Genomic DNA, 20079 nt, shown 5'->3' with positions numbered 1-20079 from the left:
CTGAGACTATCTCATCTAGTCAATCATTTGTTAATCTTTTCTGCTGTTGTTACCTGTGCATCCATAAATGGATGTTTTCCTTGTGCTTTTAAACTTAATCAATTACATTGACAACTTTCAAGATGAAGGTATTTGCTATAATTTTTATTTGCTATAGTTCTTCCATTATATGCATTACATGCATGATGGAAATGCATGATGGAAATTAAGTCGTTTTCCATCGTGTCTTCATTTTCGAAAATAAAACATTCTCATCATCTGCAGAGCAGCTTTCAGTCTGTCCTTCAGGTTAAAGCTTGGATTGTTAACTTTTTAAATGAAAATGTCTCCATCTGGCGGGCGTTAAATGCAGATTTAGCCAATGTTGATGCTGGCTCCAGTCTTGATTTAATAAAGTCAATCGAGCAATTAGTATTCCAACGTGAAGGAACCTTTTTGTAGAGCAAATCTGCTCTAATGCATGTGGGCAACCAATTTCTCTATTCAGGAAATGCCAATACAAGACAAGTGAAAAAAAAATATATGTAAATGTTGCTGACTGAGTTGTATGTGTATTACATTATATTCTCAGTTTATCAACTGATGGGACCAGAGTAATAGATCTTACAAAGACTTACATCACAGCTAATTATATGTCTGTTTTTAATTTTTTTTTTTATTTTAGAGATGCAGTGAGAAGTTTGAATTAAATACAAGCAAAGAAATAGCTGAACATTTCTAATTTACAAATTAATTCATTTTATTTTTGTAAAAATTTAATAACTTATTTAATTTGAGGTAAAGATAGTAGGTAGTTTTTATTCGTCTGGGTCACCATAATAAAATAGTACATCTGAATAATTTGAATAATTATGTATATGGATATAATATAATATAATATAATATAATATAATATAATATAATATAATATAATATAATATAATATAATATAATATAATATAATATAATATAATATAATCAGAGCTCCCAACAAAACTGTATTTGCAGCTCTATTTTGCCAGTTTCCGGAGGGACATGTTGAACAGCCAATCATAAATCGTAAACATCTAAAGCCCACCCACAGTGGTGATGTGGCCAATTGTTGTTGACATATGTAGCAATGGGTGGAGTGAAGTACATAACATGATAGTGTGTCATATATATATCCAGACGTCGGCAAGTCGAGAAAAATAGTTAGCTCGGCTTGTCTTCTGAGGTAGTCGGGAGAGGCTGCGGTGCTAAATTCGTGAACAAAAAGAAAGAATATATATCAGTATTTATGACTTTATTTATATAACTCTATATATGCTGTCCAAATATTATCAAATTAAAACGTTAGAAACGAATTTCCTCCGAGCTCTCTTGCATTAAATGGAGGAGAAGAAGGAAGACGGGGACTCGGAGATACAGGAACACGGACCGGAGCACTGGTTCTCAAAATGGGAGCGGCAATGTTTAGCCGAAGCCGAGACGATGGACCCGGGCGAGGAAGAGGCCGACAATGACCAGGATAAACTCTGGCATCTCTTCCAGAACTCCGCCACTGCCGTAGCCCAATTATACAAAGGTAAAAAGGCAGCACTTTCTTATCAGCTTGTAATAACTTAGCGAGAGATATGTAGCTATTTAACAACTGCTAGTTGGTTAGCAACCCGGCTCTGTATCTACAGTAACTGTGGGCTTAATGCTAGCTAGCTTAGCCAGCTTGCTAGCCGGTATCACGAGTAGCGTTCACAAGTGACTTTTTTTAAGCTAAAGTTAGCTGGCTTGTGGTTGTCAGGGATTAGCATTTTCCTGTGTACGTAAAAAATGTATAGTGCTACACGGTGTTTTTCTGGATAAATAAAGCATAGCGACATAAGTAAACGACAGTGACTGGTTACTTTTCTATTATACAGTTTGTTGACATGAACTCGGTCGTAGCTAACTTCACATTAGCCAAGTAGTTACAAAATGGCGATGGTAACAACAGTCGTAGCTATGCGACATTCCCAGCTGACTGTCAATGTTAACAAATGCTACGAAGTCCAAGTGAATATTTTAAACGGCCCTTTACATATTGAACGAGGAGGCATCGCTGTGCGGTTGTTGATAAAACTCGTGTTTCCCTGCTAATCCGGAGGCTGCTGTTGGCGAGCGTTAAAATTACAAGATGGCGAGGAAAATATTGGTTCCCTGCTTTCACAGTCTAGTATTTTACACGTATAGATACCCCAACAGCAACGAGTTGGACGTACTGTTTGTCTTGTATGTATATTTCGCATTGCTTAGGAACTTTACTGCTGAGAGTGCAGTTAAGTTCGCTACTTTCTCTCCGCTGCCCTGTTGGCCGTCTAGCTGCCTGCTGACATCTATTTTTATGCCAAACCCCTTCTCTGCAGTTGTAGAGGCCAGACAAAATGGCGTTTATAAGTGAACCTAGCTCCTTCAACCCCAACCCTCCATGTGCTTTAGTCGCGTATTTCTCACAGAGTGCATATGGAAAAAGCTCAGAGTTGTGCGATGTGTAGTAACTCTCCCATTTCTCCTCTCTTCCACAGACAGGGTATGCCACCAACAGGGCCTGTCATTGTGGGTGCCATTTCAGAATGCTGCTACTGCAGTAACCAACCTTTACAAAGGTAACTGTCCGTGTGATTGGCATGGGCTTTTTAAGCGGCTCCCCTCTCGATTAGACTTGATGCCATCAGTTTAAACGCTGAATAGAAGTGTGCCCGCACCTATATTCACTGAGATGATGAGGTGTCATTGCTGTCCTGGTGTACTTCACTGTCAAAAGTTGTACTGATCGCTGCATTAAATGAATAAACTTCACAAAATCACGTCTTTACAGATGAAACTAAAATACTTTCACAGAAATAAGAGTGAAATTGGCCAGAGCTGCAAAACTGAGTTTACATCTTATCCTAAATTCAGGTCTGTGTAGTTTCTTCTACAGTATGCATTACAGTGCCTTTGAAAAGTATTCAGACTTGTTCATGCTTTGTCACATTACAACTACAGGCTTCCATTTACATTAATGTAATTCTGTCCAGACATATAGAAAGTGGCAGGTCTCCAGATATGAGAATCACAGTAGAATATATTAACAGTAAATATCCACAATATTAACAGCAATGTTTGCCTATATTCTTCTGTCTTGTCTGTGCTTCTGTCCCTCTGTGACCTTTAGCATTTTGGGCAGTGTCATTCGGTTCCAGTGTTGGCATCTGTTACTGTGAGATGCTGTCCAGCTGGTCGAATATTACATTAGCATGTCGTATGCAAGTTCATAACACTTAAAATATATTGATCAACACTTATTGCACTGCAAACATTCCCTTTTGATATAAATTTGATGGTATATTAGTGCAGTTTATGGACTTAACGTGTTGAGAGGTTCAACATGTACTAGCACCTCTGTAAGGCACAGCATGTATTATTGTTGGACCGTTAATATAAAGCATTACACTATTTATAATAATTATTATCAGATCCATTACTGGAGATTTTTTGGAAAATGATCAGTGATGTCTTTCACCTCAGAAAGCGTTGATGCCCATCAGAGAAGTTGTGACCGGGGCATCCAGATAGGCCACCAACGGCGTAACAAGGTGGGTCTACGTCCTTGTTGGTGATTTATTTATTTATTTCTCTCTCTCTTTGTGAACTTGCTAACTTGTGTCCTCAACATTGCTCTTTGCATATTCCTCTCATATTTGTTTGCAATGTAGAAAACGGTTGATTTCAGATGACAGTTATATGTCCACAGCAGCAGAAAGACCAGAAAAACATATTGAGCGTCAGTCGGATGATACAACTGATTGGTTCCTTGCAGGATATGCTGGCCTGGGTGAAAAAACGCCGGAGAACCATTCGCAGGGAGGATCTTATCAGCTTCCTGTGTGGCAAAACCCCGCCACACAGGAGCAGCAGGACTAACTCTCGGCTGGCCATGGTGGCCCCCAGCAGGGCTAATTCCCCGGCTGAGACTGGCTCATCTGTGGAGACGGACCTGCAGCCCTTCAGGGAGGCCATAGCTCTGCATGGTGAGAAAAGCTTAGTTTTGCTTTGACGCAGCAGATTTATTTGATATGTTTACTGGAACATCTGGGAGGTGTCAGATAGAAGTTGGTTGGTGTTTTCTTTCTTTTTTTGTAAATGTTTCATCCGCTAACGCAACAAATCCATTAGGTCTGTGGTCAGATAATTTATTTATAAGCTAAATGCGTTTCCTCCTGGTCGGCGTTATCTCCGTCTACATAAGTAAGATCTGAGTTGAGGTGTGTGGGTTTATATATAGTTGTTGATCACGTGATTCTGTTTCTTGCTTCAGTCATGCTTCTCTGCCACATGTCACCATGAGATAAGTTTGTTTTGCTGGGGTGTGTCAGCACTGGCCAATCCTAACTGCTGGTCCCATTTTAACTCTCACCAAGGGAATGTCCCAGAGCACAGCAGACTAAATCAAAAGTTTTTCTTTTTTTAAAAATGTTTTAATTGATTTAAATGAACATATCCCGTTCAGATGCATGCTTACATGCTTGATTGCGCAGTCTCTTACTTTAAAAAGTTTATTTTCTAATGTAAACAAAATCAGATGGATTTGATGTCCAGTTCAATTGTGTGTGAAGTATTTTAGTGTCTGTCAGGAGATAAGGGAGTGTCCCTCCCATATTGGTAATCTATACATCTCTACTTAAGTTATTATAGAGCATGAGGACAATAGAGACTATCTTATGTTACTGTTGGCTAAATTTTAACGACCCAAATGTAATGACTTTACCTGTCATTACACACTGATCTGATTTTCCAGATCAGTGTGTAATCCTATTTTATCTGTTTAAGGTAAAGTCATTACGTTTAAGGATGATCAACTTAAGATTTTCATCTTTTATTTTGATTTTTGATTAATACTACACACAGTTCAGTGCCTGACAAAAGTAATTTTTAATTTATTTTTTCTTTAGGGTCCATCAGTGTGTAATCTAACTTATTTGACTAGAACTATTATGTGAAGCCTTTGACGTTTTAGGCTCCAAGGTTTGAAGAGAAAAAGACCTCATGGCAGCACACATGAACTTGATTGGACACAGAGCATTAATCAAGAGACCCATTGTAGCCCTTTAAGATCTGCAGTGCTTTACAGCTTAGACGGGAGAATCTGCTGGCAGGAAATTGAACAGTTGGTCTTCACAAATCTGGCCTTTATAGAAGTAATGTTAGAAGGGGGAGGAAAAAAAAAAAGATGCCGTCTGTGGTGGAAAACCAATCGGTGTGAAACAGGATTCCACCCCATCTTGGCGAGGGGATGCTTTTCTTCAGAGGAAGCTGGATGAAGCGGTGGAAAGATGGACTGAGACAAAAAAGGGGTTAACAGTAAAGATTTAGATGAGAACATTAATGTGTTGGTAAAGTCCAGACTTAAAGCTAGATGTTTGCCGTTTCTCGTTTTGTTGTCTTGCTTATTGCCGTCACACCAGTTGAAGTTCGTTGGGCCGTCTTGTCCTGCTCAGGTCTGAGCGGCGCCATGGCGAGCATCAGCGTGCGCTCCGGCGCTCCGGGTTCCCCGACGCACGTGAGCGGGAGCAGCAGCAACACGGGGAGCGCGAGCGGCGGCGGCGGCGGGGCGTCCTCCGGCTCCGGGTCGGTGTGCCGCAGCAGGCGCAACGGCCTCCACGACGTCGACCTGAACACTTTCATTACAGAGGAGATGGCCCGACACCTGGACTCGACCGGCGCCGGCGCCGCCGGGGGAGGAGGAAACAGGAAGCGCAACTCCACCCAGTGCAGCGACGTCATCACAGACTCCCCCACGCACAAACGCAACCGGGTGATCTGAGGTGTTGCCTGCGCGATTAAGGTGGGATGAGGTCTTCAAAGCCAGAATGGACGGATGGGTCTTTTTAGTACAGATGTGCTGATGTACAGACTTCCAAACATCTGGACTGGAAATGAAAGTGAGGCCTGAAGGCTCTCAGTTGCATTTGTTCATGAATTGTGTACCTTGTCTCCTTTTCCAACACTAAGTACAAATCCACAATGAGAGCAGTGTGTGTGTGTTTGTGAGAGAGAGAGAGTGTAACTAAATGGGAAGTTTGGACGGCCTCACACATTCCTCAGACCAAGCTGCCCTGGAAAGGAGACAAAGAAGGAGGTCACTTACTAATTCTGGGACGTCGACGATTCTCAATGAGCGGAAAGTACGGCGTGCAGCTCGACGAGCAAAAAGCCACTTAATCCCTGACACGCGTGTGCGCTTCCCTCCCTCAGTCTGTCACCCCCCACCCATCACCTTAATAAGGAAGAGAGGGCCATGATCAAAACGTCGGACTCGCCAAAAAGAGAGAAAAAAAAAAAAACAAACAAAAAAAAAAAAACATCGGACGGAGCTTGTCGAAGGCTCGACGTCAGACGGTGTGTTTTCTGTTACTTCCTGTTGCCTGACAGCGCTGCGGCTCCTTCACCCAGCGTCACACCTGTGGCATTTGTAGCCAGTTGCCGGACGGCTGATGTCCAGCAGGTGGAGATTAATGTTTGGACACTTAGACCATGTTTTTTTTTTTTTTCGTCTTTCTGCTGTTTCTGCTTCGGGTGTGACTCGATGTTCTGCGGTTGGTTTTCCTCTCTTCGCCCAGCAGTGTTAAAGTTACAGGCTCATCGCCACTCCCTGCAGCTGGAACAGCCAAGATGATTCTACACAAATCTTTTTTCTTTCTTCTTCTTCATGTTATTATTTGATAATGGAAATTGAGTCTTGTGCCCTCCCTTCTCTTTCCCTGTGTGTTATCATGAGATCCGCTGCAGTTTTATGTGCTCGTGTGACAATTCTGATGAGTTGCAATAAGTATTTTAGTTTTCTTTTTTTTTTTTTTTTTTTTGCACTTAGCCTTCACCCTCTGACTCATGCAAACAAATCAGCACTTCCACTTTTCTCCCCCACTTGAAGTTGGTCTTTAACCCCCAGCAGGTACTTAAAAAGCGAGTAAAACATTTGATTCCACCCAATTGGAGCGTTTATGCATTCATCCCTGTGTGAGAAACTGTTTAATTTATTATAAATATCGTATTGGCAACCTGGTGCACATGAATCGCTCTTAACTTGTGTGTCAAAGCACTTGATAGGAACGGGGTTTTTGCTTTGCCGCTCATATAAAACGATCATCCTTGTGTTCGTTTCAGTCATAAAGTGGTTGTTGCTTCTCCTCTACTAACGTGGATCACGTCAGACACTGAGGTCACATGACAGAAGAAATCTCGATTGTTTTTGGTTCAATGAATAAGAACTGGACATGGAAGGAGTTAATCAGTTTGAGGAAAAAAAAAAAAAAAAAAGAGCAGTGCAGCCAAACCTGATCTTGTCTGTGGTTGTAATGATAGCAATAATTGGATATGCACTGATCATTCTATTCCTGGATGATTCAGTTTTTTTTTCTAAATACATAAATTAGCACTAAATATATATTTTTTAAAAAGTAAGAAATTAAAGCATTGGAATGCATTTATGCATCAAAGCACAGGTCCAGAACCATTATCTGATTTTTGGTGGACTCGGGAATGGATCAGAATAATGGCTGATGCATTTATGGACTCAAAAAGGTGGGAGTTCTTAATTTTATGCACATTTAATAAATAGGAAAAAAAAACACACCTGACTGATCAACGCAAGGAAGCAAACCAAATGTAACACTTGTTTATAAGTTATAACTTTTTGAGATGGAAAGATTTTAATTTTGCTGACTTGATGTCTCATGCTCTCAGCTCTTCTTTGTGTCTTAGTTCACTCCTTTTGGATCATTATTTTCTTTTAAGGATTAAAAATAATTACGTCTTCTTTGAAGCGGCACGGCAGGATATGCTGCTTTCGTCGCAGATTTCATTGTGTCGATTATTGTGATGTTTTATATGTAGCTGCTGCTGGCCGAAGGAAGAGCTGATTTGTCAATTCTGTCGAAGCAAAGTCCAGAACCTGGAGTTTTAAATTGACATTTGTCGAAACTTCAGGTGAAAGTGGAAGGAACGTCCCGATCGATAGGAAGTCGTTTTGTCAGATTTTCCTGTAGCCATAATGTTAACATTTCAAGTTGGTTGTGGTTCAAGATGCTCGGGAGGAATCTGAAGTGAATTCTGTCCACATCCTCTGGTGTAAATGTCTCCTCCTTGGTGAGTCCACTGCGTCCCATCACTTGGTGTTTGTTGGATATCTGACTGAAAACCGAGAGCATTGAGCACCTTCCGTTGTTATGGCAGCGCGTTGGTGGAGGAGATGGCGTTTTTTCTTACCAGGAGATTTAAAAAAATATATACATTTTTTTTTTTTTTCATCCTCCCTAAAGTTGAACTACGTTACCCACAATTCTGATTGTTATCCAAGCCCCTGTTCAGGTTGCCAGCCCGGTTCATACCTTTTGGTTTATTTAGAGTTGACATGTTTTTGTTCTTTTCCTCAGTCGGTCATGGCCTTCATCACCTTCATCAGACTGACTCATGCCACATGATGTCCTCAGAGCCAAAACTATGATCAGCTGTTTCTGAATACTTATTTGTCTAAAATAAGATAAATGGCTAATCTATATACTTAACAAATAATTGTTGGTATGATATATGTGGTTCACATTGTAAAATAAATAAAGCAGTTCAGTTGAAATTGTATGAGTTATGTGATTTCATTTTTTTTTTTTTTGAAAGCTATATATTGTGGCTCAGAACTATAGAAGCCCGTTTCTGCCTCTGTATAAAAAATAATTATTTTGAGAATTATTTTGTGGCTGAAACGGGCTTCCATACAGAACTTAACCACGGCGGTCTTCCCATTGCTGCTTCTTTTTTTCTCTTAAGAAAATTGGTGTCTAAACTTTAAGTCACAATTTAAAACGGAGCGTTTTGCAGTTACTTCCCTCAAAAATAGTAGGTTGCGTAACTCGATTTGTTTTGGTGACGTAGAATTCTGCCCCAGCAACCCACCTTCCGTCCGTTGCTCATTGATTGGACAATGAAGGCCGTATATGGCAAGCCGTTTTAACATAAATTCGGTTTCGTCTGACTATCCGTAATTACATTCCAGATATCTGAAAATGCATTTTGACTAGACAAAACTACATTTTGACTATCCGGAATGGTGATTTAAGATATGTGCATTTACATTCTGACTAGTAAGAATAATAATTCAAGATATCTTCAATTACATTTTGATTAGTCAAAATTTCTTTCAAGATATCTCAAATGACGTCACTGGATTTGTAATTTGACGAGACACGTATCCGGAATTACAATTTGAGATATCTTGAACGTAATTATCAATAGTCAAAATTACAATTTCAGATATCCGAATTAAGAATGGCGTTGAAGCCCCTTTGTGCCGCCCAAACTGTTGCCTGTAGAATTTTATGCTTCCTGCACAAAATTGTCCATGAATGCCACAAATTAGAAAGAGCTCGGCAATGTTGGACTTTATAAACTACAAGACTGCTAATGATGTCTGCAAAAAATGTCCTGTTCATTCATTTCTGACGAACTGAATGCACTTAAAAACAACTTTGAAAAGCTAAAACTGCTTTGTGAATTCCATTTTCAACATGAAAGTTGTGCATTTTTAAACATCTTTTTTCCTTTTTTCTATTTTTCATTGTTTTATTAAACTTTCAAATTGCCACGTAAATCAGTGACGCTTTGACTAGACAGAATGCCAATTCAAGATATCAGTAATGTCATTTTTACTCGTCCGGATGTTGATTTAAGATATCTTAAATAGAAGAGTTGAATAATTCAAGATATCTCTAATTCATTTAGAGATATCGTGAAAGGAATTTTGACTAGTCAAAATTATAATTCTAGATATCTCTAATTTAGTTTTGTCTAGTCATTATTTGCTTTTAAGATATCTATAATTTAATTTCCACTAGTCAAAACTACATTTCTTCTATCCAAAAATACATTTAAGATATCTTGAATTATGGACTAATTAGAGATATCTTGAATTATAATTTTGACTAGTCATAATTTAATTGTAGATATCTGAAATGTGTATTTCACATAATCAGTAATTCATTGTAGATATCTTGAATTGAAGTCCCCATACAAATCAATGGTAAATCTGACGTCATTTTGACTAGGCAGAATGTAATTGGAGATATCTTAAATTGCTAAAACGTCTAGTCATAAAACAATTTGAGATATCTGGAACGTAATTACGGATAGTCAGGCAAAACCGAATTTATGGCTTGCCATAATAGACCAGCTAAGCCAATCAGGTATTGGTCACGTATTGGTCACGTATTGATCACGTGATCTTCCTGAGGCAAACTCGAAGCCCGAATCAAATGTCATAGATTGACGTCTTGATAATGTAATCACAAATCATGTTCTTTTGCAGATAATGTGGACAATACCTATCAAATATAAATTATATATAGATACCTATAGAGAAATAGATATCTATATCTATATCAACATATTTATATTTTCATATAGATATATATTTATAATTTACATATATTTCATACATAATTTATATTTGATGGTTAAGAAAATAATTAATGACTAAATGATGGCGGAGCGGCTACAGGACTTTTACGTCAATCTATGACGTTTGATTCGAGCTTTGAGTTTGCCGCAGGAAGATCATGTGACCAATACGTGACCAATACCTGATTGGCTTAGCTGGTCATTGGTGACGTCACACTTCTCTGTCGCATTCAAACTCCGAATCTGACGTCATAGTTTGACGTCAATGACCAGCAGAAGCAGAGCCTTTGAATGTTGGGCATCTGCGATCATTTGGTCACAAATCACTTCTCTTGCCTTGCAGTAAATGCTTGCAAACACAAAGCCCATTAGAGACTTAATGGGCTTTAAGATTGGTTGATCCTTTCTTCAGTTTACAAGCTATGCATGGTTCAAGAGAAATGTCGGGTCATGAAAGACTCGTTTGACCGCCGATGACAAGGCGGTCAGTGTCATGTGATTCTGGTCACATGACACATGGTGGGCTGGGAAATAAGCTTCCATACCTTTGTATGGAAGCTTATGGGAACTATAACTTATGGTACATATATATAGAGATATAGATCTATATATATATAGAGCTATATAGATATATCGATCTATCTATCTAGATAGATCGATATATCTGTATAGATACATCGATCTATCTATGTAGATATATCGATGTATCTATACAGATATATCGATATATAGATATATCTATATATATATTTGGACCTTTAATGTCACACAAGGTACTACATTTCTCCATCAGCATGGAGCTAAAAGTTGTGTTCTTATAGAACTTCATAAAGTCCAAAAAGTTTTAAACTGTTGTAAAAGCCTGTTGTCTTTTGTTTGCTTTTAAATCTGTCTGAATTTGTGTTGCTGCCCTGAGCAACTTTATTTACTTTATTTTTCTGCTTGTTGCAGAATTGTTTCTTTAAAGCCTCAAAAAGGTGCTACAGGCCAACAAGCTATCATTATGTGTAAAGAGATTTTCTTTGGTTGTGTTAATGTCAGTGTAAACACAAAGTCCATTAGAGACTTAATGGACATCTATCTATCTATCTATCTATCTATCTATCTATCTATCTATCTATCTATCTATCTATCTATCTATCTATCTATCTATCTATCTATCTATCTATCTATCTATCTATCTATCTATCTATCTATCTATCTATATCTATATCTATATATAGATATATCTATATATATATATATCTATATATAGATATAGATATAGATAGATAGATATAGATATATATATTTGCTAGGTGTGGTCCAACCTACTGAGTGAGCTGTGTTGGCAACTCTATTTTTTCAGAGGTGCTTGGTGGAGCCTCGTTCTCCAGGCTCTGGACTGGTCCCGCAGGATGTGAACTTCTTACAGTGGCTGGCGTGAACTCAGGTGGACCTCTCCGCGACCTTAACAGCGGTGTGTGTCGTCAAAAGCACTTGAAACGGTCCCAGCCAGCCAGTTCTTCCTCCTGAAATTTTCTAAAAAACACAAAATCTCCGGGCTGGAAATTATGTAATGGTTTGCTCGCGGCTGCAGGTTGCCCTTCTTGGGCCTGTCGTCTTTAATTGATCTGTTAGAGAAATTCAGTAGTTAATCATGTTGTCATTACATGTTATTAAAATAATTCCAGGTTTCATCGGCGGTCCCATTCCGGTGTTTGGGAAATCCTGCAAACAAGATTGTGTTTTTATCTTCTTCGCATGCGCATGTTAGTTCAATATTTATTAAACACAGAACATGTAGACAAACATTATATGTCAACAAACATTCACTCCAACATGAAACAGAAACAATCAAACGTTGAACGCCATCAGAAGTCAGTCAGTCAGTCAAATTTGCATTACAGTCAAATATTTACAGTCAGTCCTCATTTTATATACATATTTTCTTAAATTGAAATGGCTAAATTTATGTGAAGCTTCAAATAGAGAAAATTACTTTTAACAACATATTAATGTTTAAATTCAACTCTAATGTACAGGATCCTGTTTCAAAGTTTAGCTTTATCGACACATACAGAAGAGATCTCAATATAATTTAGAATTACAGCAACTAATTTATGTTTCTGCTGAAGCGCTTCATTAATAAAAAAAAACAGCTTTGTTATAAATAATAGTCCCCGGACAACTAAAGGTATTTTAACCTGTCTAAGTTCAAATTTATCACAGCTGTATGTTATAGGAATTTCCCTCTGTTCATTTGAAATGCAACCAAAATATGATATAGTATACCCACGCGTATATAACGCAGCCTATCTGACAGCAGATAGGTGCTCAAAATTAGTGTGACTCTGTGGGAAGCGTACAAAATCAGATTAGAATACCACGATGTCTCGAGACGCCATAACAGCCCCTTCTGCACTTGCCACTGCGTGCAAACATCGTAGCAATGCGGCTGCTACAGGATCTAATTTGGTAAATAAGCGACCAGTTTCAATTTGTCATCATGTTTTTGGAGCAAAACAAAAAACCCTCTTCTCATCTAACCATCTATAAAACATTCAGGACAGATCGGGAAAAATCCCAGAGTTGGAGGTGTCTGCAGGTATTTTTTTCAGCGCTCTGAATGACGTCAAACCAACTTCAATTCACATTTTACTTCAATCCTATGTAAAATGTGTGAGCTCATTAATAATCCAATAATCCCTTGTCATACTTCTCTCAGATGTTTCTCAATCTCAGCATAACTTGGAATGAAATGCCTAAAATAGTTGTTGTTTTTTAAGGGAGAGGTAACGCCATATTAGTTCGAATCCTTCATAAAGCTCTGCCCTTGGGGGAAATCACATGACCCAGGAAAGTCACAGATGGCCGCACAAACTGCAATTTGCTTTTTCTGACTTTTTTTTTTCTTTTAATTTTTTTTCTTTTTATAGCCAGTTTATGCCAAAAAAAAAAAATAATAAAAATCAAGTAACTTCATGCTTTTAGAAACACACATCATGATTGGAAGCTGCCAATAATAAATCATCAACATACTACAAAAAAAACTGTTTGTGGTGCAAGGTTCAAATGTGAAAGATTGTCATTCAATGCTTGGTGAAAAATGGTTGGACTCTCATAGTAGCCCTGACAAAGTCTTGTAAATGTGTAGAGCTTATTGTTAAATTGAAAAGTGAACCAGAACCGGCTTTCTGGGTGAATTAGAACACTGAAAAAAACACTTGCTAAATAAATGACTGTGAAAAACCTGCTGCCTGTTAGAATTTGTAACAAAATAGTGTGTGGATTTGGAACAATAGCTGCTTTGGCAACAAGCTATCATTATGTGTAAAGAGAGTTAACAGACCTGTTAACTTCTCTAAGATCTTGAACAAACCTCCACTCAACAGGTCGATCAGGAGCTCTGAGTTTCTTCACAGAAAAAATAGGTGTCCTGACAGGTGAATTTGAAGAAGGTACAAAGATACCAGCTTCCAGCAGTGATTGAAGCACTGGAGTTATTCCAAGCACTGCTTCTGGTTTCAAAGGGTATTGTTTTTGATTGGGATAGTGACAATTTGATTTTTTTTTTTTTTTTTTTTTTTTTTTATTAAGCCCACATCATATTTGTAAGAAGCCCATAAATGGGCAGCTCAAAATAGGGTCAGATGAAAGGGATAACAAATCATGTTGATGGCGAAAAATAAATACTTTCTGAGAGACATATACAATCAGTTGTTTCATGTGTTGCTTTTGCTAGAGGGCAAAAAGTTTTCCACCCGTCTCCTGAATGTTTGGCAAAGAGACATGAGGGGAAAAAAAAATCAGTCAGTGTGAAGAAGCTCAGTTGCTCAGGTGACAATCAGCAAAAGCAGGTCTCAGTGGACCAGCATAATGAGTTGCATGCAGCAAAGACGGGCGTGTCAGAAGGGAGGAGTCACTCAGCTCATCAGCTGGATCTATGGACATGTGAGCTGTGCAATGAAGGCATTTTACTGACATCACAGTGGAAGTGAAATGGCAACAGATTGTCGGTCTGTAATCAACCATTCAAAAATGTAGAGCAGACTTGGTATTTTGAACAAATTAAGTCAGTTGGAGTTTGTTTTTTGGACACGGAGCCCCGTGTCTGAACATTCAATAGACAGAAATAGTGAGCATGGGGAGGACTTGGTGTATTTCAGTTGTATATTTTACATATGTGTTGTGTGTGTTGGTACTTGCGATTTGCTGAACCAGAGGTTGCTCCAACGGCACCCGGTCTAGTTAGCTGGAATACCCTCCATGATGTCCTGTAAATCCACCTCTTAAAGGAAAAACTTGACCCATCTGGGAAGTCCATCAAATCTTCCTCCTCGGCCTCTGTGCAACCTACGGCCTCCTGGTTGTTTCTGAATTGTCTCTGGAAGCAGTCTCTGGCCCAACGTCCTTGTTGTCCACAGATAAAACAAACATCAGGCAGTGTGTTGCTTTGTGACTGCCAATACTGTCCTTGCTGTCCATACTGTCCATACTGTTCATACTGTCCTTGCTGTGGCTGTTCAGAGCAGCTTGATGAAGCAGGGTGAGTTGGCAGAATTGTGCAGTTGGGCCTCTTCAACCTCACGGTTCATACATGGGACACTGAAGATCAGACGAAGCAGGTTTTGTAGAATATTCTGTTGTTTTCAGAATCCAGGGTAAAACATCCTTGTCCTCCTCACTCTTCCAGGGAGGCATAGTGTCTTCCTCCTCAGTCTTCGGGCCGTAGGGATAATGGTCATAAATGTCCAAAAAAAAAAAGGGTCTTTCCTCAGTGAGGCTGATGGTTGGTAAGGAGGAAGAGCTGGATAGAGTCTAGCGATGCCAGGTGAACCCGTTGGTGCCGCTGGATGCAAGCTCATCGCAGCAGGTTGACATGTTGGGAAGAGAGAAAAACAATCATTAGTTTTATTATTTTTCTCATCTTGTTCAGCTGATTTCTCATGTTTCTTTTTCTTTCTTCAGCTTTCTGAACCATCTGAAATCTATGTTGTGCGTGGGTTTTTTAATTTTTTAATTATTTTTTTATTCCTATTTCCAGACTGAGTGTATCTGTGTGTTCTTGCATTATTTGTAAAAGTGAGATTTTTTTAAATTTATTTATTTATTTTTTTCCCAGCAGCTGTTGTTTCTGTAGCAGTGAATTACTATCTAAAACTCGGGTTCAAATAACCCATGATTAGGAAATCCAAATTTACGCCATTGTGACAAATACTGAACACATAATTCCCCATTCTCTAATTGTTATTCTGCAAACCTCCTACAATTTAAAACGTTTATTGAAACGTTTATTTCAATCCTCAGTCTAATTTGATAGACCTACAACTCAGTCTAAATTAATAGACCTACAAACCTTAAGATGTTTTGCAGCCCCTCTCGGCTCTGTTTTTATCCTGTCGTGGCTGATCCAACCCGGTGGAGCACCAGAAGAGTCCTCTTTTTCTCAGACAGACCTGCCAGAGGTTTGGAGGAAAACCAGCTTGAAGGTTTGGTGATCAGCCCTCTCCTGAGGTCCACCGACTTGCATGAACCAGCGACGGTTCCCGGCCAACGCAGCAAATTGTGAAGTCCACAATTCAGAGACTGAGGTCCAGACAAAAGTCAGGGAACAAAAACAATCTTTAAACATCTGCAGACGGAGAACAAGAAATACACTGCATTAGGCACAAATTACTACTAAGTAAAATGTATTATTTGATTAGTTTAGTTTTAATGCTTTGCATTTATATAAATATTTACTAGCACCATTAATTATTTTTTGTGTTAGTAAATAATGTTTATGTCTTATTTTGTTTTGATTACTCCTTTACTTGGCATGTATGGTCAAATTGCTCAAGGTATAAATAGCAACTTCTGTGTCTCACTGTGTGTTGGTGTCGGTCCAAATGTGACCTGCGGTACCGAATAAACCCACCTCAACTGCATTTTGTTGTTATGTCTCTTGTTTTTTTGGGGGGGGTTTTAAAGTGGCTGATCACAGACAGCCTGTGGTTCTGTGGACTGACGGCATGAAATGTCCTTATGGATCAGATGTAATATTCTAATTACTGTTCAATTTCAGATATGAGTGATGAGAAATATTACAATTTTTTGGAAACTGTAACCTTTTGATGCACACCTTTATGCAGTCACTGTTTAAGTTAGAAACTTACAGAGCTCATGGCTTTGGTCTTTGGACTAAAGAGCCCCAAGAAAACATCAGCGTTCACAGAGAAAGCACGACACACACACACACACACACACACACACACACACACGCACGCACGCACGCACGCACGCATGCACGCACGCACACACACACACACACACACACACATATATAGATATAGATCTATATATATATAGATCTATATATATATATAGATGTATATCTCTATATATATATGTACCATAAGTTATAGTTCCCATAAGCTTCCATACAAAGGTATGGAAGCTTATTTCCCAGCCCACCATGTGTCATGTGACTAGAATCACATGACACTGACCGCCTTGTCATCGGCGGTCAAACGAGTCTTTCATGACCCGACATTTCTCTTGAACCATGCATAGCTTGTAAACTGAAGAAAGGATCAACCAATCTTAAAGCCCATTAAGTCTCTAATGGGCTTTGTGTTTGCAAGCATTTACTGCAAGGCAAGAGAAGTGATTTGTGACCAAATGATCGCAGATGCCCAACATTCAAAGGCTCTGCTTCTGCTGGTCATTGACGTCAATCTATGACGTCAGATTCGGAGTTTGAATGCGACAGAGAAGTGTCACGTGACCAATGAGCTATGGCAAGCCGATTTAACATAAATTCGATTTCGTCTGACTATCCGTAATTACGTTCCAGATATCTGAAAATGCATTTTGACTAGACAAAACTACATTTTGACTATCCGGAATGGTAATTTAAGATATCTGCTTTTACATTTCTGACTAGTAAGAATAATAATTTTTAAACATCTTTTTTCGTTTTTTCTATTTTTCATTGTTTTGTTAAAATTTCAAATTGCCATACACGTAAATCAGTGACGCTTTGACTAGACAGAATGCCAATTAAGATATCAGTAATGTCATTTTGACTCGTCAGGATGTTGATTTAAGATATCTTAAATAGAAAAGTTGAGTAATTCAAGATATCTCTAATTCATTTAGAGATATCGTAAAAGGAATTTTGACTAGTCAAAATTATAATTCTAGATATCTCTAATTTAGTTTTGTCTAGTCATTATTTGCTTTTAAGATATCTATAATTTAATTTCCACTAGTCAAAACTACATTTCTCCTATCCAAAAATACATTTAAGATATCTTGAATTATGGACTAATTAGAGATATCTTGAATTATAATTTTGACTAGTCATAATTTAATTGTAGATATCTGAAATGTGTATTTCACATAATCAGTAATTCATTGTAGATATCTTGAATTGAAGTCCCCATACAAATCAATGGTAAATCTGACGTCATTTTGACTAGTCAGAATGTAATTGGAGATATCTTAAATTGCTAAAACGTCTAGTCATAAAACAATTTGAGATATCTGGAACGTAATTACGGATAGTCAGGCAAAACCGAATTTATGTTAACACGGCTTGCCATAGGCCGTAGCCACCCAATCAGAAAATAGATCTCGTTTCGGCCGTTTGAATTAGCTTTTAGCTAGAAAAGTATAAGCTGTTCTACTTGGGCATAGTCCTATTTTGACAGTCTACAAAAGGTCCAGGATAATATTAAACTGCGAATATAGTTCTAGAAATACGCATATAATGGAACGTTTCAAAGCAGCAGGGTTTTCCATGTGTAAACGTCAGTTCGACGTCATCTCAGAACGTTTTTTTCCTCATTTTCAGACGGAAAAACTAATGGTCACCTGACGTTCTTCTTTGAACCACCAGAGGGCGCCAAGATATCAAATGAAAAAGATACGCCTTTTCCTTTTTCCCCCTCTGAGAGGGGGAAAAAGGAAAAGAGAATATCCACTTGACATTTTTCCAAATGTCAAGTGGACATTTTCCATTAATAGATTACCTTGCAATCTAAAGCTGGCCTCTGAATTAATAGAACTCAACATTGCCATTGTTAAAGATTAATAGCTTAGATAATTTCACACATTTGCATTTATTTACAGGTTTAAATAATTGAGTGTTAAAACAACTGTAAACTTAAATGACTTAAATGGTTGTTTCTGAATCGTCTCTGGAAGCAGTCTCTGGCCCAATGTCCTAATTGTCCGCAGATAAAACAAACATCAAGCAGTGTGTTGCTTTGTGACTGCCAATACTGTCCTTGGTGTCCATACTGTCCATACTGTTCATACTGTCCTTGCTGTGGCTGTTCAGAGCAGCTTGATGAAGCAGGGTGAGTTGGCAGAATTGTGCAGTTGGGCCTCTTCAACCTCACGGTTCATACATGGGACACTGAAGATCAGAAGAAGCAGGTTTTGTAGAATATTCTGTTGTTTTCAGAATCCAGGGTAAAACATCCTTGTCCTCCTCACTCTTCCAGGGGAGCCATAGTGTCTTCCTCCTCAGTCTTCGGGCCGTAGGGATAATGGTCATCAATGTCCAAAAAAAAAAAAAAAGGGTCTTTCCTCAGTGAGGCTGATGGTTGGTAAGGAGGAAGAGCTGGATAGAGTCTAGCGATGTCAGGTGAACCCGTTGGTGCCGCTGGATGCAAGCTCATCGCAGCAGGTTGACATGTTGGAAGAGAGAAAAACAGTCATTAGTTTTATTATTTTTCTCATCTTGTTCAGCTGATTTCTCATGTTTCTTTTTCTTTCTTCAGCTTTCTGAACCATCTGAAATCTATGTTGTGCGTGGGTTTTTTAATTTTTTTAATTATTTTTTTATTCCTATTTCCAGACTGAGTGTATCTGTGTGTTCTTGCATTATTTGTAAAAGTGAGATTTTTTTAAATTTATTTATTTATTTTTTTCCCAGCAGCTGTTGTTTCTGTAGCAGTGAATTACTATCTAAAACTCGGGTTCAAATAACCCATGATTAGGAAATCCAAATTTACGCCATTGTGACAAATACTGAACACATAATTCCCCATTCTCTAATTGTTATTCTGCAAACCTCCTACAATTTAAAACGTTTATTTGAAACGTTATTTCAATCCTCAGTCTAATTTGATAGACCTACAAACTCAGTCTAAATTAATAGACCTACAAACCTTAAGATGTTTTGCAGCCCCTCTCAGCTCTGTTTTTATCCTGTCGTGGCTGATCCAACCCGGTGGAGCACCAGAAGAGTCCTCTTTTTCTCAGACAGACCTGGCGAAGGTTTGGAGGAAAACCAGCTTGAAGGTTTGGTGATCAGCCCTCTCCTGAGGTCCACCGACTTGCATGAACCAGCGAAGGTTCCCGGCCAACGCAGCAAATTGTGAAGTCCACAATTCAGAGACTGAGGTCCAGACAAAAGTCAGGGAACAAAAACAATCTTTAAAACATCTGCAGACGGAGAGCAAGAAATACACTGCATTAGGCACAAATTACTACTAAGTAAAATGTATTATTTGATTAGTTTAGTTTTAATGCTTTGCATTTATATAAATATTTACTAGCACCATTAATTATTTTTTGTGTTAGTAAATAATGTTTATGTCTTATTTTGTTTTGATTACTCCTTTACTTGGCATGTATGGTCAAATTGCTCAAGGTATAAATAGCAACTTCTGTGTCTCACTG

At 38.5% G+C, this 20079-nt stretch overlaps 1 protein-coding gene across 1 annotated transcript; it reads left to right on the top strand.

Moving 5' to 3' along the window:
* Positions 1 to 1132: 1132 nt before the first annotated feature.
* On the top strand, positions 1133 to 8608 carry hapstr1a (HUWE1 associated protein modifying stress responses a). The gene is made up of 5 exons (XM_055036085.1): positions 1133 to 1546; positions 2520 to 2600; positions 3505 to 3572; positions 3797 to 4007; positions 5475 to 8608. Exons 1-5 carry the CDS (start codon positions 1351 to 1353, stop codon positions 5798 to 5800), a joined length of 882 nt encoding a protein of 293 aa, XP_054892060.1. The 5' UTR covers positions 1133 to 1350; the 3' UTR covers positions 5801 to 8608.
* Positions 8609 to 20079: the final 11471 nt, after the last annotated feature.

This window comes from Poeciliopsis prolifica, unplaced genomic scaffold, assembly GCF_027474105.1.
Source record: "Poeciliopsis prolifica strain line A6 unplaced genomic scaffold, Auburn_PproV2 SCAFFOLD010, whole genome shotgun sequence".
Lineage (NCBI taxonomy): Eukaryota > Metazoa > Chordata > Actinopteri > Cyprinodontiformes > Poeciliidae > Poeciliopsis > Poeciliopsis prolifica.
This window is presented reverse-complemented; position numbering and strand designations above follow the sequence as displayed.